This window comes from Protopterus annectens, chromosome 3.part0 (assembly GCF_019279795.1).
Source record: "Protopterus annectens isolate FY-2018-M chromosome 3.part0, PAN1.0, whole genome shotgun sequence".
Lineage (NCBI taxonomy): Eukaryota > Metazoa > Chordata > Ceratodontiformes > Protopteridae > Protopterus > Protopterus annectens.
Genome location: NC_056731.1, coordinates 594,504,457 through 594,530,423, shown reverse-complemented (window position 1 = coordinate 594,530,423; position 25,967 = coordinate 594,504,457). Strand labels below are relative to the sequence as shown.

General features: G+C 40.6%; 1 protein-coding gene across 13 annotated transcripts in view; it reads left to right on the top strand.

Annotated features, from left to right (window-relative positions):
* ARPP21 (cAMP regulated phosphoprotein 21) overlaps positions 1-25,967 on the top strand; it is a 1,402,215-nt gene that overhangs the window by 682,510 nt on the left and 693,738 nt on the right. For 9 of the 13 annotated variants that reach the window (XM_044065000.1, XM_044064996.1, XM_044064997.1 and 6 more), the window contains one exon: positions 3,101-3,202. The exons of 3 other annotated variants lie outside the window; for them this stretch is intronic. In XM_044065000.1, the coding sequence (XP_043920935.1) occupies positions 3,101-3,202 (102 nt within the window). The remainder of the gene's footprint in view (positions 1-3,100; positions 3,203-25,967) is intronic. One more of the 13 variants, XM_044065002.1, reaches the window with a different exon arrangement.

Here is a 25,967-nt window from a genome sequence, read left to right as displayed (position 1 = left end):
TTGTGTAAACCATCTTCTGTAAACAACAAATTTGGGGAAATACTTCATTTGATTACATTCATATCACCTAAGTGCTATTCACAACTAAAAGTCCTATGTTCTTCTCCCTTACCTTGGTACTTTATTGGAGACTATATGTAGAGATTTTGGAGTTTCTTTACTGTTTCTCTTCCATGTGTTAGAGTAACAAGGCATTTCCGCCTGTAACAGAACCTAGGGAATCACAAGGTAAGCAGGTACTGTTAAGATACTGTAACATGAACTGTAATATGTTGCAGTCTTATGGTGAGAGAGAAAATAAAAACTATGTATGTGTTGCATTTAAACTTGCATGTTTTCTACTAATGGCTAATTCAGGGGCTCCCAAAGTGTGTGCCGCAGTGCCCTGGGGAGCCGAAGCTTCCTCACAGGGGCGCCGCGAACTAAGAAGCTTAGCTGCAAAATAAACCATGAACAGTTTGTGGTTTATTTTGCAGCTAAGCTGATTAGTTTGCGGCGAGTGTGAGTGAATGCAGGAATGAATGAAGAAGTGGCTGTGGCCTTGTGTGTGTGTGTGTGTGTGTGTGTGTGTGTGTGTATCAGGAGAGTGAGAGCGATGTATGAGTGAATGCAGTAATGACTGAGGAAGTGACTATGACTGTGTGAAAGAATTGAAAAGAGAGTGATGTGTGTGAGTAAATGCGTGCATGAATGCAAAAGACTGTGTGTGTGTGTGTGTGTGTGTGTGTGTGTGTGTGTGTGTGTGTGTCACGGGGGGAGAGGGTGAAGAGTGAGAGTGATCCCTGGCAGCAGCAGCAATGAGGTCTGTGTAAGTCTGGTCCATACCACTGGACACATACCTCTCACCCTCTTAGATCAAGAAATCTGCACAAAGCCAAAAATAGTGGGGGTACAAAAGCACAAAATAGGGACACTTTTAAGTACTGCTCTCACAAACTTAGAAAGTTGATAGAAATGCAGGTTCTGCATTAGCATGAATTTTCTAAAGGGTATGAAGTATGAAACTCAACTGTCATTATTTTCAGACTTCAACCTCAATGATCTACCAGTGATTTGCCAGAAAACCACAATTTTATGAAAAAAAGACCAAAAATATGAGGCAAAAATCTGGACATTCTGCAAAAATCTATACAGTTGAGAGGTATGCTGGGCAGAGCCAAATAATAGGGACAGATTTTAAATATTGGTCTTATAAACTTAAAGTTAATAAGGTTGCCATTAGGTTTGCTTACCTCTCAGCCATAGTAGATCAGTGTTATGATGTTAAGCAGAATGTACACTTGTTTTGGTAATTGTCTTTTTATTGTACTTTTCAGCTTTTCTCCCCTGGTCTCCTAGTCTAGTCGGGCAGCCTTGTTTAAACAAATGTCAAATAAATAAATGAAATATGCACTTTATCAGTGCCGTGGGGGGGGGCACCTTGGGAAAACCTGAATTCAGCAAGGGAGCCAAGAATTGAAAATGTTTGGGAACCACTGGGGTAATTGGTAATTTATGAATAAGAATCTAGAAAGCAGTCTTACCTTTCATCAAGGCTTAATATTGAAATTGGTAGTATTTGGAGTTTGTGAACTAATTGGAGAAAAAGAAAAATGCTTGCAGACTTTTGACAGATGTCCAGCTTATGTTTTGGATTAATACACTGATATATAGTAAACAAAGGTCGAAAAATACAGACATAATTCCATATTCAGATATCTGTTTATACCTGCAGTCTGTAAATGGTACCTGGTTACATTCATGTAAGTTATTTAAGAATGGCTTATTTTAAAATAAAGTCATATACAGTTGTAGAACTATAGAGCCATAATATATGCAATTGAAAATACATTTTCAGAAGATGATGTATGCACAGGTGTTAATGTGTCAGTGTCCGATTCACCATATTTCATATTAAAGGCAACATTTTTTGAAGAAAAAGTGCCCAGGTGGACCCCTTGAGTGGGGATGTTCGAGATCTTACCCTTCCAAAAAAATCTTGTTTTATTCTGTTTGCTGATCTGCAGTTGTGAATTTGTTGAGTGTTAGAAAAGTGGGAATCAGTTAAGAATGAACAGTAATAGTTTTATATTTGCATGGAGATGATAATGTCTGTAACTGTAGATTAGGAGTGCCTACATTATCATGTATTGTTGCAACTGTTTGCAGTATTCTACTTTTAAGCTATGGCATTTTGTCCTTGTTTTGGTACCTAGAAAAAATGAAAAGTGCGAGCAAACTGCAGAATGTCCATGACACAGTATAGCCTTGTGATGCTTGCATTGGGAGCTGTACATCTTATAATATGGCAAAAATTAATAATGCATAACAGGGATACAACCACAGATATAGGAGAAAAGCCCTTTAATGAACTCAAAAAGTGTATGATCGTTAACAGTTCTTCTGCATGAAAAGCCTTCTAAAGAGAGAGAAAATATAATATAACAGTACATGAAATAGTCTAATAATAGAAGAAGCATTTCTAAGCAGCCATTCAAAGCCGTCATCTGGTATATGCATGCAGTGAGTCATCCACATTAAATAGCATAAGGATGAACACTTAAGTAAATCATAGTGCTTGACAGAGTAGTAATTAAGTTATAGTAAAGCAATTAAATAGCATTTCATAGTTTTCTTTCTATGAGATCACAAATCCTGTTCATTTGCATTTATTATACCAGTTCAATATTCATATTTCTAGGCACTTTTCAGACTATATTCATCAATAGTCAAACAACAAGTGATCAAATTTATTGTGGAAAAACTAATGGTAATCTCTCAGGCAAAAAAAGGTCATGTTTTAAAACGTTCTATTTAGCTTACAATTCATTATTATTTTAAATGTTTATATATCTGAATACAGTAGCAACCTAATTTTCATGTTAATTTTTCTATCTGAATAAGCTTTGGCTAACAGAGTTTCCTTTGTTCTTTAATGAAATGCCTTTTTAAGTAGAGTTTTCATTCAGGAAAATGTATTTTATATCTTTCATTTATGACTGAGAAGATATTTTTATCTTTTGTTAGTGTGCGACTTTATAGTTATTCATATCTTTGCCTCTTAGCTCTATTTTTCAAGCAGTCACTTACTTCACCCTCCTCATTTTTTTTAATCATTCAGCAAAGTAGAATTCATCCGTTTAAAGATGACAGAAGGAGTAAATCAATCGAAGAACGAGAAGAGGATTATCAAAGAGTAAGAGAGAGAATTTTTGCACAAGATGTGAGTGGTTGCTTTGATTACTCACTGTTCATCAGAATTAGACTGCAGCAGCAAGACCAGTTTGGGGGCAATATGCTTGAGAACGGAGTGTCCTGAAGCATCTAGCTGATGAAGATATACATGCTTAAGCTTTATCTCTGTTAGTGTAGAGCATGATGATTTATTCTTTTTTTCTCTGTCTTTTACCAGTCATCAAGACTTCCCAACTGGACTTGAGCTACTTTTTCCCTCATAGTATGATTGTCCAAGTATAGAAGGCTAACAATAACCTGCATCACTGTTGGGATTACTAAACCTTCTCATGTACAAGTACTTGCTTCCATGCACTTACTCAGTGATGGCTACTGACATACAGCAGTTTGCACCACACACCTACCTCCCTTAGACCATATACACCACCCCCTTCCACTGAAGGCCGAGGTTGCATGTGGTTAGCTTTACCCCCTCCCTCAGGCTGGGCAAGCCCATCCTCCCTGACAACTCAGTCAAGTGCCTGAGCAGCCATTTGAACTCAGGTTGCATGGGCCACAATCAGAGCTTTATCATTCTATGCCACTGAAGCTGGCTGTTTATTCTTTCCTGCAATACAATTACTTTCTTACTGTTACACAACAGATGAGTAAAATATGTGTTTGCTTTTAAGGTGTAAAACAGACTTAACATTCTTTCCATGCCACAGTAGCTTTTCCACTGCTAATTGAATAAGGGATGATTATAACAGCAAACATAAGCTGAGAAGAGCTAGTCTACAGCTCTAGTTTATGAGCTAATACATGTGTTTTTGTCTGTATGCTTCTTTATAAACTTACATTAATAGTATTACTTTCCTTTATTTGTTTTATATTCTTTGTGCAGCCACAGTTATTCACTCAGATGTCTAGATCATTTGCTGCTGTTGATGTTAATGTTGGCAATATGAAAAAAATTATCTGATGTTGTTAATCCTCGTTCATTCCTTACGCCTGGGTTATCGGTTCCGACCTCGGAACCGTGTCGGCCATCTTCCAAGCTTGCGACAGCCACAAACTCTCAAGCTAAACTCTTACCCACAATTCCCCTCTCCCTGTTACCTCAGATTTCATTTGCCGCATCACCATTCAGTCATGTCAAGCCACTTTTCTTGAGCTAAGTAAAACTTTTTTGATAATACATTATCGTATTGCAGGTTTTCTCAGTTCTAATTTTGTTAAATAGTTATCTCTTACCCTATCACATCTAGCAACTCTACTTTTTTTTTTGTCTTTTTGTAGCCCTTCTTTTTACCGTGAGGTATCTCCTTTACCATCGTTGGTAAAATCTTTTCTTGCTTACCTTCGTGTATTTCTTGTACCATTGTTGGTACCTTCTTCTTCCTTTCCTTTCTTCCTCCTATCAGGGCAGAGAAAAAAGGTGGTCCGGGATTTAAAACATGTGTGGATTGTGGGCATAAATTGCCTATTTCGAATGCACATGCATTATGTGTTTACTGTCTGGGTGTGCCTCACTTGACTGTTGACCCGCCTTGCGGGATTTGTGCTAATTTTTCTAACAGGACTTTGGTGGAAAGGAAAAATAAACTGATTTTAAAGGGACTTCTTAAATCTTCCTTGTCAGAGGCTTCAACCCCTTCTAGTTCCCATAAGAAAAGAGATGAACACAAGAAGACCAAGTCTCTCCCGTCATCTCCTGCTGGGGACAGCCAGGAACTGAGACCTAAGAAGGCCAAATTTTCTAGTTTGGATTTGACTCCCTCGGCCCCGAGGCTTTCGGTGCCTAGAGCTTCGGCACTGAAGTCTTTGGCACCATCCGTTATTTCGGCACCGAGTTTTGTGCCCTACTCCTCATCGGAACCAAGGGGCCCCTTGGGTCAGACTTCCTTACCGGTACCGTTTTCCTTGATGCAGACCTTTTCGGCGTTGATGACTGTCCCAACGCCGCCTCCTGCTTTGACTCCGACAATTTTCACGGCACCGACTCTTCTCTCAGTGCTGACCACCTCGTTTTCTGCACAGACTCTTTTGGCACCCACCATAGTGCCAACTACCACTTCGGCACCGACCTCGTCGGTGGAGACCTTGCTTTCAGCATCGATGGTCTCCTCTGTGCAGACAGCAGTAGTACAAGCCTTAACGGCTCCATTGTTTTCGGTGCAGACGCCTGTTTTAGCACCGTCCAAAGACCCCTTTTTGGGCTCCTGGTTTCCTGCATCCTTGGATAGACCTGACTCCCCTTCAGCTATGTCTATGAGATCCACTAGAAGCCTCTCGGAACATGATGTGGTGCGTCTTGTGGATCAGTTGCTTTTGGCCAGAGGTATCCAACCCACCAGGAACTACTCTTCCTTTGGAGGTGAACACCCTTCTCCAAATACTCCCACTTATTCTCCTCCTTCATTGCCTTTGAAGCCCACTGCTATAGCACAGACTTCCCTCACTTCGGCTCCTTTCATGGACCTTACTAAGGAGTCGTAGTTGCCTTTGTGGAAGGAGAGACTTGTCACTCCAGTCACTGCTCTGGATGCTAGCTGTGACATACGTATTCCTGTTTTTCACAGCCATCCAGGGATTCCGAGTCGGTGGGCTGATTTGCTTGAGCGAGGTGTGACATCCTCGGGTGGACCAGCCTTCCAACACATGGAGAAGGCTCTTGCGTCTGTTGGTGATCCTGTGCTATCAGTGCCCGCGTCCTCCTCTGGACCGCAATATACACAAGACACCCCTGGCGGACACCAGGTACAAGGGCCTCAGGACACATTCCCATTGGAGGCCCCTTTTGCATTGTCTTCCCCAGATTCTCCCCCTGAGGAAGTTCATCGCAAGAGTTCATGTAAGAGGAAGCATGTGGACTCCTCAGAAGAGTCCCTCACGAAAGACCCAGACTTTGATGATGGGGAAGGGTCCCCTTGATCACCCTCTGAGGTATCCTTTGGAGATATCCTCGAAAAACTTAAGCAGAGAGGTGATTGGCGGCACTCTTACCCGACCTCTGAAGAGTCTGTGTTCCTGCAGGCCTTTCGTGCCCGGTCCCCTACCTCTTGGGTTACTCCATCTGCCGACGACCTTGTCCTGCTCATCATGCAGCGTGCATCGATGGCTCCTGACGCCATTCCTCGCAGACCAGATAAAATCTTGTCTCCTCCAGATAGTGAGCCTCACTGGTCCAAAGGTCTTCCTGTAGATGCCTTGGTGGTGGTGGCCACAACAAAGAAGTATCTGGCGGAAGAAAGCCAGACTGTCTACCACCCACCCAACAAAGAATCCCGGGCACTGGACAGATTAGGGAAGCGTACCTTTGCATCAGCGACCTTTGCAGTCAGGTCCCTGAATTATATGGCACATTTTACCAGGCTTCAAACAGACTTAATTTCTGAGCTCTCTGAAACTTTGGCTGGAGCTGTGTCTGATGAGGTCCGGGACAAAGTGGCCTCACAGTTAGCCACCCTTGAATTGATTTCTAACTCCTCCATGCGCCTGATTTCTAACGCATCAAAAGGAGCAGCGAGTGCAGGCATAGTCATGAGACGGCATGCCTGGATGCGCTTGTGTGATTTCACAGAACCTTTCAAGGCTTCCTTTCTGAACGCTTCCATTGAAGCCTCTTCATTATTTGGACCCAAGGTTAAAGACACACTGGCTAGGTGTGAACAGGACGGTAAGACCGTTTCTGCCGTGGGTGTCCGCTATTCTTTCCTTCAGTGGGCTTTTTCCAGAAACCAGAAGAGTGGGAAGATGTGGCACAAAAAGTCCCAGGGTTCTTTCCGTGACACATGAGCTGAGTTTTCCCCTAGAGGCAGAAGGGGAAACTCATATGGAAGACACCCCTTTTGGGGCAGAGGAGTTCCACGTAACCAGGGTTGCAGAGATTCTTTCTCTCGCCAGTCCTACCATTGCTCCTGAAGAGCAGCCCAACTGCTTTCCTCTGGAAGAAGTAGGGGGTCATTTCTCTTTGTACCCTTCTGCCTGGCTAACCATTACTACCGATTATTGGGTATGAGAGATAATAACCAGAGGTTATCATATTCCCTTCGATCTTTGTCCCACCCCCCTAAGGAACTTATCTGACATTCCACCCAGTCAAAGGGTAGAAGCAGCATTAGAGATTTCAAAGCTGCTAAGAAAAAGTGTCATCCAAATAATCCCACCAGACCAGATAGGATCCGGATTCTACTCGAGATTATTTTTAGTGCCAAAAAAGACCGGGCACTGGAGACCGATTTTGGATCTCAGTGTGCTTAACAAATTCGTAGAAGTACAGAAATTCCGGATGGTCACAATACAGTCTATCCTCCCACTCTTGGAGGCAGGCGATTGGATGTGCTCTATAGATCTTCAAGATGCGTACTACCACATTAAGGTGGACAGACCATCGAGAAGATTCTTTTGCTTCCGTGCGGGAGCCAGTCATTCCCAGTTCTGAGTACTGCCCTTCGGACTCTCTACAGCCCCCAGAGTGTTCACCAAGTGCATGGCAGTTTTCACAGCTCACATGCAACTGCAAGGATTCTGGGTGTTTCCATACCTAGACGACCGGCTCATTACTGCCCCCACCAGACATCAAAAATCCAACATATCCCCATCCCAATCCATAGAATTCGTTGGGGTCCTGTTGGATACAAAGAACTGCAGATTCCAGAGCACAGAAATCTTAAGGATAAAACAGTAACTCATACCCATCCTCTCAAGGGAAAGATCGACAGCACATTCTGTTCTCCAGCTGTTGGGTTCCATGGCAGCTTTTATCACCATTGTACCCCTCGCGAGGTTCCACATGAGGCTTTTACAATGGTTACTACTCGCCCAGTGGTACCCTTTTCAGTTTCCTCTCTCATCCCAGATTCAGGTGACTCAGAGATGCAAACAAGACTTGATTTGGTGGATGTCGCAGAAACCGTCACAATGGTCTCGCCCCTTCACACCCCAACAGTCCAAAGCCACAGTGACCACAGATGCCTCCCTGATGGGGTGGGGTGGGGGGCTTTTTCAGGGGAAGACAGTCCAAGGCACGTGGTTGGACCTAGAGGCTCACCTGCATATAAATGTCCTAGAATTGATGGCGGTGCTTCTAGCATTTCATCCCCTCCTTCCATCGGGGACTATTGCAATACAATCGGACAACATGGCTGTAGTCTGGTACATCAACAAGCAAGGCAGAACCAAATCATACGCACTTTGTCGAGAGGCCATGAGGATATGGCAAAAGCGATGGCTACCAACCACTTTCTTTTAGCAACACACATTCTCAGGAATTCCAGCATGATGGCAGACAGATTGAGAGCAGGTGCATTTTGCAGCCACACGAGTGGTCTCTGAATCCTCTTATAGTGGCGGAGATTTTCAACCGCTGGGGACTCCCTTGCTGTGACCTTTTTGCATCTCCAACCAACTACAAATGCAGCAATTACTTTGCCTTGATTCCCCCTCGGGGACAGTCACCCAGGGACACTCTAGTCCACGATTGGCCCTCGGGTCTGCTTTATGCCTTTCCCCCTCTCATTCCCCAGTTCCTGAAGAAAGTCCACCGGTTGAAGAGCAAGATAATCCTAATAGCGCCATATTGGCCTTGGCAAATTTGGTTCCCCTTCTTATGGCCTCACCTGCTAGATCAACCATGGATTCTCGATCCAACTCTGGATTTGATCTTCCATCTGCAGAACCTGATTCACCCCAACCTGAACAGCCTGAAGCTCGCAGCTTGGCTCCTCCACTTCCAGTGATTGCCAGGCAGACTGATCTTTCTTCCCCAGCACTTGACATTCTTATTGCATCTCATAAGTCTTCCACCAGAACTACTAATCTCAGCAAGTGGAAAAGGTTTACCATTTGGCTGAAGGACCAGTGCCAGTTGTATTAGAGTACCTGTCCAGTTTATTCCAATCTGGCCTATCTGCTTCTACCATTCGAGTTCATTTGGCCATGATATCTAATTTTCACAATGCTGTCCATGACTCTTCTCTTATGTCACACAAATTATGCAAAACTTTTCTAAAAGTCAGAAATCATTTGAAACCCCCTTTTAGAGAACCTAGCCAGCCATGGGATCTGTCTTTAGTCCTGCAAACTTTGATTATGTTTCCTTTTGAACCAGATTTTTCATGCGACCTCAAGTTTCTTTCTTGGAAAACTTTGTTCTTGGTCACCATTACCTCTGTCAGATGTATCTCTGAACTTCAAGCTCTATGCATCAAACGGCCTTACTTAATCTTTCATAAAGATAGAGTGTCATTGAGAACTAACCCTTCCTTCTTGCCAAAAGTGATTTCTGAAATGTCCATTAACCAATCCATTGAATTGCCAGTTTTCTTTCCCAATCATTCTAACAAAGGAGAGTATTGTCTACATACCCTTGACATTCACAGGCAACTTCGTTTGTATCTGTACAGAACTAAGGTTTCTTGCAAATCAGATCAGCTATTCCTGGCCTATTCTGGTCCTAGACTTGGATGTGCTGTTTCTAAAATCACATTGGCTAAATGGTTAAAAGACTGTGTAACATTTATTTACAAAACTCACAATATCCCTCTGACTGCAGCCATTAGGGCCCATTCCACTAGGTCAGTCGCAACTTCTGCTGCCTTCCATACTAGAGCTTCTTTACCTGACAATTGTGCAGCTGCATCTTGGGCTAGACCTCATACCTTCATCAGCAATTACAAATTGGATTCAGCCTCCAGAGGAAGAGCATCCTTTGGTTCAGTGGTGCTCAGGAATGTCCTTCCATGAGTGACTCCCAGGAATAAAGGTAGCTGGGGACTCTGTCCCAGGCATAAGGAATGAACGAGGATTAACAATATCAGATAAAGACGTTATGTCTTACCATAATGTTCCATCTGTATCATTGATCCTCATTCAATCATTACGACCCTCCCTCTTTACCCCTCCTGAGGCTTATATTGGATCTCATCATCCGGTTCTGTAAGGTCCTTTGACTAGAGGTAGCCTCTACTTCCTTTGACTTGCAAACTCAATCTGAGGTAACAGGAAGAGGGGAATTATGTGTAAGAGTTTAGCTCGAGTGTTTGTGGCTGTCATGAGCTTGGAAGATGGCCGGCTCGGTTCCGAGATCGGAACCAATAACCCAGGCATAATGACTGAATGAATGAGGATCAACAATATGGATGAAACGTTATGGTAAATAACTTCTTTTTCTAGATGACTTGAGGTGGTATTCATAGATCTACGTTTCATATGTTTGTAAGGTCAAACAGGAAAGAGCACCACTATGCCTTTATGCTAATATGCCCAGTGCCAGTTAACGGTACTGACTACATGAAAGTTAAGGGCAGTGTAGACATGTTTTTTGGGCTAACTGTAAGCTAGTAAAATAGATTAAAAACTACTGTGGCTATATTTAGATGTAAACATTTTAGTTACAAAGTCATGATTATATTTGACTGTTTTTGGAACAAGAGGTGAGAATGTGTTTTTGCAAATCCATATATATATATATATATATATATATATATATCAGTGGTGCGTAATTAAGGCAAGTGGTGCTCAGCACAGCTCTGTAGAAGCGAGTATAAAAATATATAAGGTGTTAATAAACTGAATGATTGGGTCTTCATAAGGTTGGAAATGAAAATATAGGAGACAAAGGGCAAGGTGCACACAAAAGGTAGATATCAAAAAGTTTCTGCTGGAAGAGGTGGGAGAGAAGGTGGGTACTATGTCTTAGGTAGGGACAGATCCCACTTATTTTTCAATTTTTTTTATGTAAGAGGGAAGTTGGGGAGGAGCAATGGAAGAGTTAAGAAATAGCTACAACATAAAGGACAGACAATACAGATAGGAATATTATGATGGGCTGACATTGGTGGGGGACATAAGACATACAGATGGTAGTCAGAAAGGGAGATGGGGAGGAAGTGCTGGATCAGGTCTCACCCTGATATGGAGGACCTCTAATATCCCCACTTGCTGATAGAACTGCAGTGGGGACCCAGATGACATGGGGGAGGAGGTCTCTTGTGGCTTGATGGAAGGAATCAACTAGATCAGTGAGTCTGTAACCACAGGAGAAGGTAGTGCATGTGTTGGAGATGCTTCTCCATTGCCCATTGAACTGCATCCTCAACCAGGTCTCAAAGCCCATGCTGTTTACGACTTTTCAGGCTACCCTGCACCTGGGTGTCCACACAACCATAGCCACTGCTCCAGCCTTGAGAAGACATCCCCGAATGGGCAAAAGGAATTGGTGATCAGTCCCTGACCTGGAAGATATGAGGCCAAGCTGCCCCTGGTATTGCTGTACCTGTGGAAACTGAACATAAAAAGGAGAAAAGAAAAATGTAGGAAAATAATAAATACATTAAAAATGAAAGCACGAGACAAAATGGAAACAAGAATGATTTGTAAGTTGCCATTGCAGTATTTATTGACAGTGCATATTGAACACTTATTAGGTTTACTGCATGAATTTGTACTACATATTACATTTATTAACAATGCTGCTAAATGGTACTAATATTGACTGAGGTGCAAAGGTTACTTTTGGTTATTAAATTTGAAACAGTTTAGCAAAAAACTCTAACACAGTCCTTCCTTATATCTGTAACAGATTATGCATGACTGTATGTTTTATATTTCTGTGATGAAATTATTGAAACAAATGCCTTCTGTCGATTGCTTAAGCCTCCTGTGAGCCTGATCTTTATTATAGTTGTGCTCCTCCTCCTCAGCTATAGAAATAAGAAGAAGGAATGCATGCTTGTTTACTTTTGCTATACCTGTGTGCACAGCTGTGGAATCCATGTTTGTTTTTTCTCAGACTTTTTTTGTAGTACATGTGAAATAATAGGTGTATTACTTAAGTGAACAATGCACTAGGCCTTGCTTGATTAATGCAAACTTCTAGCAGTAATGAATGCTTTGCTTAATCCCCAGCAATTTTTCATTTAATTTTCTAACTTATTTTTCTTTTGGTTCAAGAAAGTGTTACAGGACATACTCTTTTTCTGTGATTTACTGTATTGAGGTGTTCCAGGGTGCCTGGGAAGAAGTGGAGTTTGGGGTTAATTATTGCTGGATTGCTCTTAATGGCAAAGTTACATTTTCTTAAAGTCCAGCAACTTTAACATGAACCTGTACTTGACCACTATAATCTGCATTATGATAATACAGTGCTGTAACTGCCTGTAAGGCTCTTACCTGTTGTAAGATGAATTGAGCAGTACAGCATGCAAGAAGTTGTATGCAGCTGATACACTTGCTGCTTTGCCCCCTTTCCACCTACGATGAGGTGGCTATCTCTTGTCAGCCATTTGGTATGTCCTTTAATATTTAAAAAAATAAGGTACATAGCTTAGAAAAACATGCATTTTGTACATTAATAAACTAGTAAACCTGTATGTCTGCCTAGCAGTAACCATTGGAAATTAATTTATCACTTGTTCACTGTGTCTGCATACTTTGAAAGAGTTATATATGCACATAGAAATCAAAATAAGAGTACAGTAATACATACAAATGCTTGTACTGACTTTACCTAGTTATACCTGCACACATGGAACATTTTGCTTACATTGCATTACAGGGGGAAAAAAGCTTACCTTAAAATTCTCACACTTACTCCTGCACCTAAGCTACCCACTCTGCCTGCTGCTCCCCTTTCCAACTCTGCTGATCATCATACCTGTATTGACACTGCTGCCCATAGAGGGGGGGGGGTATCTGTCAAGGTTGACAGATGCTTTCCTAACTCCTGCCAGATATCATTTTTCCCACTCTGTGCCAGGCACACCCTGGTCAAGTTTCTGCAGGTATGACTTCTGCAGCAGGTAAAGAGGGATCTTGGAATGTTATTCAAACCAGAGTGAGGCTTGAACCTGGACTTTCATAGATGGCATCTTATGAACTGCCAGTTTAACAGTGAAGAATGTATGTGCAAGATAAGAGGTTGTGAACCACACTCTCTGAGATGTGACATCAGCATGCTCAACCCATGCAGACATATAGGGAGAGCACTTGTGTAACGTATAGCACCATCAAGGTTGGTTTACTAACTATACTGATCAAAGTCACATGTACTTTAACAGTTTTTTTAGACAACTATATTAGTTTTGTGAATGGAAAACTTTCAGCAGTGCTGGAAGTAGTGGCTTTTCAATATGCATTAATCCAGTCATAAAGACTGTTTTTTTTATTTTTTGGTAATCTTAGCAGTTGTGGTAGCTCAACCTTAAGGTTGGTAGTGTAACATGTGCTTCTGTGATGCAGTCATTTTTGGTATTAAAGTAGGTCATTATTAAACTTTTTTTAATTAACTTTCAAGTAAGTCATTGACTACTTTGTAAGGTGTTGTGTGTGCCTGAGATACAGTAGCAGAAGGTCAAAATACATTTCTACTGACTGTTAGTTAGCATGTTATATACATAATCAAAAGGAATGGCATATTTTTACTGTTCTTGAGATTTACTATGTGCCAACGCATCCTTTATTGCAGCTCGCCCACGAGAAGCCAACATCACTTAATGCCTATTGAAACTGATACACACTTATGCCATGTTGTGATTCAAATATTTTTTTTTATGCAAAGTTAACCATCAGTGTAATAATAAAGTGTAAGGTGCCATTATTGAGAGTTGTGTACAGTGTATTTTGATAGTTTCTGGCCATTATAATGGCTATGAAGATGTAGAGTAGCATTATAAAAATAATCTAACTACATTTTTATTTATTTACTTTATTAGTTTATTCACACTTTGTTGACCAGGCTAGTCCACAATGCCAATGGCCTGTTTTCAGTGTATTTGGGGAAATTTGGCCAGGGTACCAGATCATAGGAAGTTCCTAGGATCATAGAACGTTACTAGGCAATTGGCTCTGAGGGCCTTAGAAGACTAGCCAAGAATTTGGCCCATGTTCCAACAAGTCAGCACCCTATGCCACTGTCCAGCAGGGACACAGGTGGAATGTCAGGAGTGTATTTTCAGTTCCCCATCAAGTTATCCAGGTTGCACTTAAAAGGGGTTAATAAGGTGATCTGCTTTACATGGAGAGGGAGACTCTGCCACAAAAAGGGGAGTCTCTGGGACATAAGTCTATTCCGCCAACAAATCCTATTGAAGTCACAGACCAGTTTGAAGTCACACATGTGGGTTACTTAAGTGGAGCTTGACTTGCGGATATGTAGCAGTCCCATCAGGACAGAGTCTGAGATTGCTTTGTGTGCCAGACAGAGGTCACTGCTTTGGAGTCTGTAGCAGACTGAGTAGAGGGACAGGTATGTAGGGTAGATGTTTGAGACCCTGGATTTTCAAGGTGAGGAACCTCTGTGGTCTCTCCAGCTGCTGCATGTGCTTTGTGTGGTACATGCCAAAAGGGGCATTGTACTCAATAATGGGCCTTATAAGGGAAGAATACAGGGATGTTATGACCTCCTTGTCCCTGGATGAGATACCGTTACTAATTAGGTGGACCATGTAGAAAGCTTTCCATACAACGGTGGCAGCATGGTGGTCCGAAGTCAGTTTGCTATCATCCTGGGTGGTCAAGTCCCTCATGACTGATTGCGTTCTTAGGACCTTATTATGGTGTGGAAGTAGAACCTACAGACTTCTGCACCAAAAGCAAGTGCAGCACCTCTTAAACTACCAAGACTCACATGTGAGTGTGCGCATGTGTGTGTGTGTGTGTGTGTGTGTGTGTGTGTGTGTGTGTGTGTGTGTGTGTGTGTGTGTGTGTGTGCGCGCGCGCGAGTGTGCGTGTGTGTGTGCGTATGTGTGCTCGTGTGTGTGTGCGCGTGTGTGCGCGTGCATGTGTGCGCAGTGCGTGCATGTGTACACATGCGTGTGCACGTGTGTGCATGTGTATGTGTGCGCGTGTGTGTGCGTGTGCACGTGTGTGCATGTGTATGTGTGCATGTGTGTGTGCGCATGTGTGCGTGTGCGCGTGTGTGTGTGCTCATGTGCGTGTGCGTATGTGTGTGTGTAGATAGATATACATACATGGAATCCTATTACAAGAACGAAACTTCACTACTTCGAACTTGTAATAGGAAGACTCACTTCTGCGAAAGTTCACTTTAATGAAAGTGAACTTTTGCGTAAGTGTACTTCACCGAAAACAGCGCAGCACAGTGGAGGACATAAAAAACAAGCTATGTCCTCCACTATGGTGCGATAGTCATGGACCTTATGGTTAGGGCACGGGTTAGGGTAAGGGGATAGTTAGTAAAGCTATTCCCTTACCCTAACCCATGCCCTAACCCTAAGGTTTGTGACTATTGCACCATAGTGGAGGACATTGCTATGTCCTTCACTGCGCTGCAATCATCACGGACCTTAGGGTTAGGGCACAGGTCATGGTAAGGAGATAGCCCTACTGGGACTCATGCCCTAATCCTAAGGTCCGTGAGTACTGCACGGAAGTTCAGTACAACACCCATTCATTGTACTGAACTTCGCGTAAGTGCACTTTCGATTAAGTGCACTTTCGCTGCAGTGAGCATTTCATGCACTATTTTGAATTAGTGAAAATTCGATCTAGTGTATGGAACCCACATACATATATAACTACTGTTTACAGGTTGTAACTGACAAAAAATAAATAAGACACAGTACACTTTTAACATTTCTACTGTTAAACAGTCTCGGTGTGGATGTTATGTCAGGTTTAATTGTGACCCTCAGTTAATGCTTTCAGGTTACATGCTGCAGCAGCAAGAATAAAGACACCAGAAAGACAACTTCACACTTGAAGAGAACCACATCCTACTGGATGCTCTCAGGACATATAGCAAATGTCTGTTTGAGAAAGAGGGATCAAAGGAGGCAGGGAGAGTGAGAAAGCGAGCTTAAGAATGGAATCTGGTAGTGTCTGACACCAGTGTTGTAGGGGAAAAGAACCACACATCACCTTAGTATAGGAAAACAGCAAATAACCTAGTGGGAAATGTAAGGACAAAACTTAGGCAGAATGCAATTGCCTGCAACAGCAGTGATAGGGGCCCTTCCACACAGCAACCATTAACACCTGATGAGGAGTGTCTTCTTTTCATAAGTGGTGATGAGTAGGATGCAGATGATGATGATGCCTCAGGAATCATCAGAGGAGGTGTGAACACCAGTACTTTCAGACCACTGCAGCCACAGTGTGGCACACATAAAGGTTAGTGCATAGGTGATGGCAGTAATTCGCACTCTATATATAACCTACTTCATTTTATATTACCGGATGCCCCATCTACATCAGGCATGCAAAAATTTCACACTGTTTGCATGGTAAATATCTGTATCATCTGTTTACACACAAATAATTTTTGGTTTCAGAGTTCTAAACATGTCATTCCTTATTCCTTCGGAGGCTCAACACCAGAACCAGACACTTTGGCTGTACCACCACAACACAGTCTCTAAGTTTACTGGTGAGACCCCCACCCATACCCCACACCAGGTATATAACCCCATAAATGGTGACACAGCCTCGCACAATCAGCACAGTTAAGACATATCAGCCTGAAGGAAGGAGGCCACCACATAGCTCAACATCAGTCTTTTGTGAACATGACCACATGCAGGAAGATGCTAACATTTCAGACTTAGCAGTATCTTTTGTGACACCTCTGTTAGCGGGTGCCAGGAGAAGGCATATGTCAAAACTAGCTCTGAAGACATGTAAGGTATTGACTGCCCAGCTGCAGATTTGCCGTGACATTGTTCAGACTGAAGCCACTGCAATAGAGAGTCAGAAAGAGATGTGTAGAGTTCTGCAGGGTATACATGGATAATTTTATCGGTACATGGGATTGGTGAAAGATGGGGGACATGCTGTGATGATCCTCATCTGTGGTGTGGTGACACACAGCATCCACATCGGCCTCCATGCACACAGTAGTAAAAACTTTCCCCAGCTGGACATGGACAGGAGAGTGTTCACATACATGGGGCAGAGTAAGCTGCACCTTAAATGATTCTTAAGGTAGTCCTACAACAGCTACAGATAACATAACACAATAGAAGGCAGGCAAGACTTGTCAGCTTTGCATAACACATTGAGGTCTTACTCTTACAGCATTGTCAGATCAGTATCTAGAAGTTTCCTTGCGTCTAGCAGATCACTGCATCACAATAACTCGGCAGCAAGTTATCATGCCACTACTTGTTTAGGATCACAAGGACCATCACCTACTCTGTCATTAGGGGACACTATGTATGACACATTAGATATATAATTCCATTGCAGACACTATGGATAAACCTTGGACTTGGCTATAACTACATAACCACTTACGACCTGTGTAGAACTGTTATGATACTGTGCAGAAGAAAACAATGGGCTGGTGGTTTTCATTTGGTTCTACAAACTACTACTTCAAATAGTACTCTGTGGATTCTGCAGGTGGGGATGTTCAAAGTAGGACCACGCATTTTCAACTGTGGTAAATGCGGCCAGTGAAATAAGCTCTGTTGCCACTTCACCCTCAGGACTGCACAGCTGATGACTATTTCTGATGGCCCACAGGATTGATGTCAGTGGAAGAACTATCTAATCAGATATATAGTCTCATGTCTCCTTATACATGCAACAATACACAGTCATTCATTTGTGTTGCTACTTGCAATGCAGCCTGAAAAAGTGACATATAATCAACTGTCCTGTTCCATCCATGCTGCAAAAACAGTACTTCTGAATAACTTTACATGCTCATTACAGTTAAAGGAGTCATCCTCCTTTACTATTACCTGTATGATGACAGTTGACAGGCATCAGAGTAGAGATATGATGAACAAAACACCCACAGAAGTCAATTAAATGTTTCAAAAAACATTTCTTTTAATTGTAATGAAACTATGTGATGTACAGTGACAGTTGGCCATGCAGCATACAACACAGTCCACAGCTAATACTGCATACATTGTTTTAACTGTGTTATTAAGTAAAGGCACAACTATCTTAATATCATGGCCTACAGTGGTAGGCCAGATACTCTTTGCCATGCATAGCCATATACTGTGTATGAGCTTTCACATTGGATACTTGATAATGTTATTGACTGGCTATTATCACTGTCATCACTAGTTGAAGAAACAACAGTGGGAGTTGCACTGCCATCATGGTCTTTTTAGTACTAGACCAATGCGTAATCATATTATGCAGAAAGCAGCACGCAGTAAATGTTCTGAATGCAGTAATAGGGTTATACTGAAGGGCACCTCCAGTCTTATCCTGGCAATGGATTTGAGTAGGCCAAACACTTGCTCAATGACAGTCCACATCTGCGATAGGGCTGTATTAAATAATTTCTCAGCAGCTCACCTAGGGTTATCGACTGGTATCATCAGTCAGGTTAGAGTGAGTGGCCCACATTACACACAAAAGAAAAAAGCAGGAGACATAATAAAAAGGGGGTTACTATTAAGCAAAACATTTATCAATTTATACTTACAGAAATTAATGTGACTGGAAAAGTTTGCATTTACCAATAGGGTGACTATTGAGGATCCTACCACACTGGAAAAGTTGACAGAGTGAGCTTGTGTGGAAGATGTGAGAATCCTGGGCACTGCCAGGATGCTGGGCTGACACATTGGTGATACATCCCTATTCACCACTCACTACCTGGCAGCTGATGTAATGTTAACTGTTCTTATTCTGGCACCACTCCCCAAATGGTCCAGATGGTGTCCTAATAGCAACATGGGTGCAGTCTATCACTCCAAGTACCTCTGGAAAATGTACCATCCATTAGAATGCACTCATAGTTTTGGCTCAGTCCTGAGGTGACCCTAGAAGATAAGTATATTGATCCACGCATGGAGATAAGTATACTGATCCACATGTGATGAGTATGTTGAGGATCTGCTAAATTATTCTCCAGGCTGAAGAAATACCCAACATACCCCAGTTTATCTCTGGAAAGTCCCCATGGCAAGTATCGTGAGGGATGTGCATACCCTGCTTTCCACACTTGCAGAAAGACCATGTATGCCTCCAGTCCTTATCTGTTGGCCACATAAACTTCCTAAGGTCCTTACAGTATTCCTCTCCACTTTAAATTGATCAAGGATTTCTTGGTTGTTAAAGTCATACTGAGCCAGTCTTTGCTTATACTTACACCTTCTTGGCTGGGAGCACCACTAGGCACCATTAGTGTTGGTGCATCTGAGACTAGCCGCTTACAGTGAGAAATAGCGAGGTTGGCAACTAAAGCAAGCATCTTCACTGATTCCAAAGTAGATAAAAAAATGCACATATTCATTTTTTATAATGTATATATACATGGTGCACATGCACATAAAAAGTGACTATAAGTTGCAAAGAAGTGGGAAAATTCCTCATTTACTTAAGTTTGTAGCACATATTTAAGTCATTCCTCTTTTACACTTAACTAAAGTCTCATGTGCATAAGTTTTTCTTAGGCTCGCTAAACTGGGTGTGTGTAAGTGTAGCTTGTCACAATGAATGGCGCTGTGGCTATGCTTGTCCTGTGCAAATTAACACTTCACATAAGTTCAGTGACTATGACTACCACCCCAGTAACTATAACATAGTTCTTCTGATCTAAACACTTTGTATTTTACTAGGGGGGGGGGTCAGATAAGGGGAGTATCTGTATTTTTACTACCTATATATCAGTTTACTTCAACTACATTTATGATAAAAATAGTGCCTTTAACAGAATTTAATGAGACACATTGTTTTTTTTTTAGAACATGAATTAACTGCATCCTGGTGAAAATGCAATAGCCGTCCAGTTACACACCCACTTACTAAGTTGTACCTTGAAATTTCAAACTCATAATGAATTCTTTATTTTTTCCTTTAATATAGTTGTAATTATTTGTAAGGAATTGATGAACAGATGAGTATTTTTTTAAACATGAGAGATGTTTTCAACAAAGAAAGAAAGGAATTTGGCAACATAACCCATTTTTCCACCTCTATCTTGCACCTTTGGCAGTTGACAGCATTATGCACTGCCAGCAAAACTGTGATAAAATCAAGCCAGCACTAAAGTAAAATCAGTGCCCTACCGGATTAGCAAAAATGGGCACAGCTAATATCATTTGTTGTTTCTTTTTTGTCACATTGGATTTTAATTGTCCCAAAGCGTACTATGCCCTGGCCTTTCTAAACATCTAAAAGACTTTTGCTGAGGACATAGACGTCACAGAGTATTGGATCAGTATTTATATTAACCATAGATCAGTTTATTGTTTCATGCAACTCAGTTTTTTTTATTGTTGTGGAAAATTGAACACATACACTGCTGTCTGAATTGTCTGCACCTGGCCTATTTGCTGCATTAAGCCTCATCTGAATTCATAACTCTTGGAAGATGATAATGCATTGCTTATATATCACCATGCTAGAGACATACACAATCAGAATGTGACACACAGTGAAAAGTAACTAACCATTGACAGCACTGTATCTCATTAGAGCAGATGAGAAAGGTTCTGTGACAGAACTGGGACATAATGATCATGCATTTGTGATGCAATGCAGTCATTATTGTGTCAGAATACACATGCCTGAGATTCTGTGACAAGTGGCTTTGCACATAGATTACTGGTATGTATGTAGCTGCTGTGTGGTATTCATTAGTTAGTAGAGAAATGCCATTTTCCCAGAAGAAGTGCATTCCTAGAAATCAGATGCTGTCATTATTCAGTTTCTTTGAGGTGGTATGCTAATTATCTTAGGGCTTCTACGTGTACCTGTAAGGTTGCACCATGATAAGATTCTTGATGAATGCCTGGATCATTTTATTACTTATATGTATGTGTGTGTGTGTGTGTGTGTGTTGTCACTTGTTCTTAATATGTATGTAGGAGGTGTACAAACCTTTGCCACAAAATGTCTAAATCACCTGCATTTACTGCTTCCAAAGAAACATTAGGAAGTCGTGCATTTTTTGTGTTGGTGCATACATTTATCTGGCTACCGTGGCGAGCTTAATTTACAACCATTAAAATGTAGCACATGCCATCCAAATGACAGTAACTAAAATAGGTCTATACAAATCATAGCAAATTATGTTTTACCTTTTTTTAAAGTGGAATCAAATGCATCATCTTTATTGTTAGGTGCAAACTAAAAAAAAAAAAAAAAAAAAAAACAATTCATACAACACATAAGATATTTTTTCATCAATGTTTTTCATTTTAGCACTGCCACTGGAGACTCATTGCCTCTGTCTCTCTCTGACATGCCGATATTACATAACTGATTTTATATTAAATTCTGAAATGCCAACACCACAAACACCAGAAGAAAAAAAGGAACATTGTTATTTTAGTTGTATGACAAGGATTTAACAGATATACTCAATCAAATTGTTCTTAAAAAAGAATACCTACATGCATTATCTGCATGTGTGTATGTTTGTGTGTGTATACACATATATATATAGATAGAGAGAGATATAGCTATACAAGTATTACTGATAGTTTATTCTGCAAAGGAAAAGGGAGAAAATTGTGCAATTCAGACTACTGTATCATTTGAAATATGTTGCAGGTTTATCTCAATACACCCTCACCTTGTGCTGTAGCTGTTTAGAATAATTTCTATTGCAATACATCTGGTTTTCTATTGTTTGTCTTTCTGTGTTTCATAATCATTCTACTCTCCCACATGCCCCCAATTCATTCCCCTTCCCCTGTTTCTAGAAAATAGCCTCCAAATACATAAAATCTTCACTGGAACAAATTCATTTCTCAGTAACATCAGACATCCTCCACCTCTGGTTCATCTACTGTTGTAAAGATATTCTTACAATTCCTCTTCTCCACATCTACAACCTATGATTGTTTGAAAATATGCCTAAGATCTGGAAAACAGAACTAATAACTCCCTTTCCAAAGACACCAAACCCAGAGTACACATCATACTTTTGTCTAATTTAATTTCTCCTCACCCTTGGCAAAATTCCATAAAAAAATCAGACTCTGCACACTGACTATATTCAACAATATTCCCTCCTCACTTTAAAACATGATACCTTCTAGGCATGCCACAGCACCAGGAGACTCCGCACACTGACTATGTTCAACAATATTCCCTCCCCACTTTAAAACATTATACCTTCTGGGCATGCCACAGCACCAGGACAGTACTCTGGTCCTTCACAGATGTCATCTTAATCATTATGGACAACGGCTATCTCATTCAGGCAATCCTCATGTCATCAAAAAAGCCTTTGATCTTATAAATTACACCCTTTTCCTTCTATCACTACAAGGAGATGTTAGCCCAAAGTCCTCCTTGACTCAAATACTTTTTAACCAGTAGACTGTTCAACGTCAAAATAGATTCTTACATATCTGAAACCACCCATTCTCATGAAAGATGTTTCCTAAGGCTCTATTCTTGCTTTTATGCTCTTTTGTACACCAGTAACATGGCCATATTCAGATCTAACTCCTTCCAAGCCAGTGTTTAAACTCAACTGAAATATGCATGCTCTTTACCTCTGGCTCCTTAAACAAAAATTAGTTTTCAATTCTGCAAAACTAAAATTATGTTCTTTGGTTTTCCTCATTAATTGGTGTAATCCCGTAACTCTCTAGTCTTAAAGACATTAACAATACCTCCATAGAAATTGGATAGACCAGACAGTTAACTTTTACGCTCACATATAGAAACCAGAAACAACAGTAACACTTTTATGTTCTGGGCTAGGAAATCTATCCATAAGTAATACTCTTCACTTCTAGGTTAGGAAATCTCTCCATATTCTGTACCTCCAATATAGCCGCTATTGGCAAAGACATCCTTCTAGTCTGGTTTGATAATATTCCCATTATCACTGCTAGCTCCAAGGGAAAAAATACTTGGCCACCCTGTAAACTATCTTGAACAAAATATTTCACTATCACAAATTCAACTACACCAAAGACAACTGCTTACCCATCAAATACAGAGCTGATCACATTCTTGGATCTCTACTCTTCACATGTCTGTGATGCAGCTGCTTTTCCTCACTTGCATTAAAACTTTCAACAAAATCTATTCGTTACAACTTCAGAGCTGTCCCCCAGTCATGGCTGTCACTGCAAAACCCATAAAACAAACTTCACTGCACAACCGTGCTTTTAGTCCTTGTCCCAAACTGTGGGAATCCCTCCCAAATGACCTAGAAGACCTGTCCTCTTCTACAATTTGTTGGCAGTTTAAATCTTGTATACAAAACAAATGTAAGTGTATGTTTTTTGGACCAGGCCATATCGCACCCATTCCATCTACTGCTTACTCTCTGATTGGCCTGCTGTTCTCTTGCGATCTCCCTGCACTTATTTGTTATACCTCATGGTCTCACTGTGATGCCTGCCTTCCAGTGCTACTCTTCCAAATAGATATCAAAAAGTATGTAGCTGTACTAGTTTTTACCACCGGTATGTATTCATTTGTACTTATCTGTGACTGTATTCAAACAGTCTGTATCTGCATTTGGTGATTGATGTAAAGTGTGCTGTCCTGGTAAAAAATATAAGTAAAATAAATAAAATAAGGTAGTGAACAAACAAACAATACAAAAAAATGATGTCCATTACTGGTCTCCTGAATGCATGCTATGATTTGCATGTATATATTTACATCATAGTATTAATAAAGGCAGTTTTAAAATGCTGCTTATTCAGCATCAGTCCACCATTGTGCAGCATGTCTGGTTATCTGTCTGTAATTGGATGCTGCCTGTCTAGTATACATATTGTTACACATTGTACATAACGCACGTAGGAGTATTGTACGTATTACATATACTGTTGAAGATGTGCCCATTCCCATTATAAAGGGCTGTGATATTTTATTTTTATTTATTCTTTCTCATTTGTTGACCAGGTTAGTCAGATTATACTAGTTGCCTGTTTTCAGAGGAGTCCTGAGGTGGTATTTAAACTACTAGGAGAAGTTTAGCCAGGGCATTGGGAAACATCCCTTCTCCTTGCAAGTGTGTTGTTTCACTTCCTGCTTCTTTTCCAACTGCAGAGGCAGCTAACAGGGGCAGGAACAATGGCAGAGGAAGAGTAGAGGAGCTTTGATAATTTGTGCAAAAATGTGATTCAGAATACTGCAGTTAGCTATGTTAGAAGTGTCCTGTCAGTAAGAAAAGCAAATTAGCTGTAACACTGAAGGTTGTTGCAAATATTGTGTAGCTGATTGATGGGATGGATTGGCTAAAGGAATTGTAGTAATGGAATTAGCGTTTGGAGGGCTAGCTAATTCACAGTTATGTTCATTGATAGAAAAATGTGATCCAGATGAATTATCAGAAATTTCCTGGGCAGAATTGGCAGAAAAGATTTTTGAGAAAGAAGGGATTTGTATGAAAAGTGTTTCTCCAATGGATATTGTCAGACAGGGTGATGTGGCTGTTTAAGTTTGTATGATGCAACTGTTGAGGGAAGAAATAATCTTCAGAAAGGTATTGTACAAATTTTAAAATAGAAAAGGCCTACTAAAATATTTCTTAGCCAAAATTTGACTGTGATTGATAGATACTATGTGTGGTACAAACTGATTTTGCCACTAGAGCCTTCAGTTGAAGACATCAAATTGTTCATTCATCTAGGGAAAGAATTTTTGTAATATGACTTTTGAAATGGAGCCTTTGGTGAACACATTTCTGGGTTTTTTTTGTGAAATCAAAAAGGATGTTTCTCCTTGGAACAATTTCACATTTTCAGGACAAGGAACATGTTAAAGAAAAAATAATGCTGCAATTTAGAAATGATGATACAGAAGGACTATAAGTTACAAACTATGTATCTAATGAGTCATTCTGTGCTAAATGTCACTAAATATAAAGAAGAAAGGTCATTATGAAATGGATGTTTTTTATAAATGGGAATAGAGGGTTATTTATATAGAGCAACGACATGCCTGTTATTTCTGTGGGATGTAAAGTGCGTTAATAATGAATATGATTAACTAGATGTAATTAGTGTGGAGAAATGTAAAGGAGTGTTGCATATGTAAAATAGCTGGGCATTTTTGGTTTGACTGTGATATTGTGGCGTTAGGGTAAGTGTAAGGGAAAAAAATATAAAATGCCTCCAAAATTATCAAAAGAAGGTTAAAGAGTAATGTGGTTTGAGATCTGTTAATGTCAATAGCTGGATTAATATATGAAGGAGTTGATATTACAGTGGTGTAAAAGTTGTGAGGCTGATATGATATGTTCACAAGATTCTAAGTTTAGCTCAGAAAAATACAGATAGCAGATTAAAGCATTACGGAAGGTTGAGGCTTTGTGGAATTTGGGAAAGGAAAGATGTTCATGTGTAATGTTTTTGTTCAATGATGAAGTTGAGCTGTTAGATCTGTCTAATATGTGTAGGTATAGGAACAGTTGTTAATAAGGTGCGGTGGTGAGATGTATAGATTGATTTGGATATATTCGCAGTTGGGGTTGAAAGAAAGAAAATATTTCTTTGAAAGGATGCAGCCATATGTGGTGGTTAATATGAGAATTATTTTAATGGGTGACTTGAATTCCAGTCATAGGAAGGATAAGAAAAAGGCTGGAGTAGATCTTGGGAATTCAAGAGAAGTTATGAGGTGTGATAATGTCAAAAAGTGCATGCACATATATTTTGAGGAATGGGTTTTCAGATCGTAGAGCTATTCGGATGGAGTGTGACATTGATATGGAGTTAATGGAAGTGAAAGGAGAGAAGAGGTTAAGTTTAATTTAGGTGAATCAGTAAGATTTACAAAAGGAAATAGATCAGCTATGGGAAGATGATTTGATGAGGGGAATTTTATACCTCATGGACTAAGTGTTGGGAGGTATTGAAAGAAAAATATAATTTTTTTTTCTAAAAATTGAGTTAGAGAAG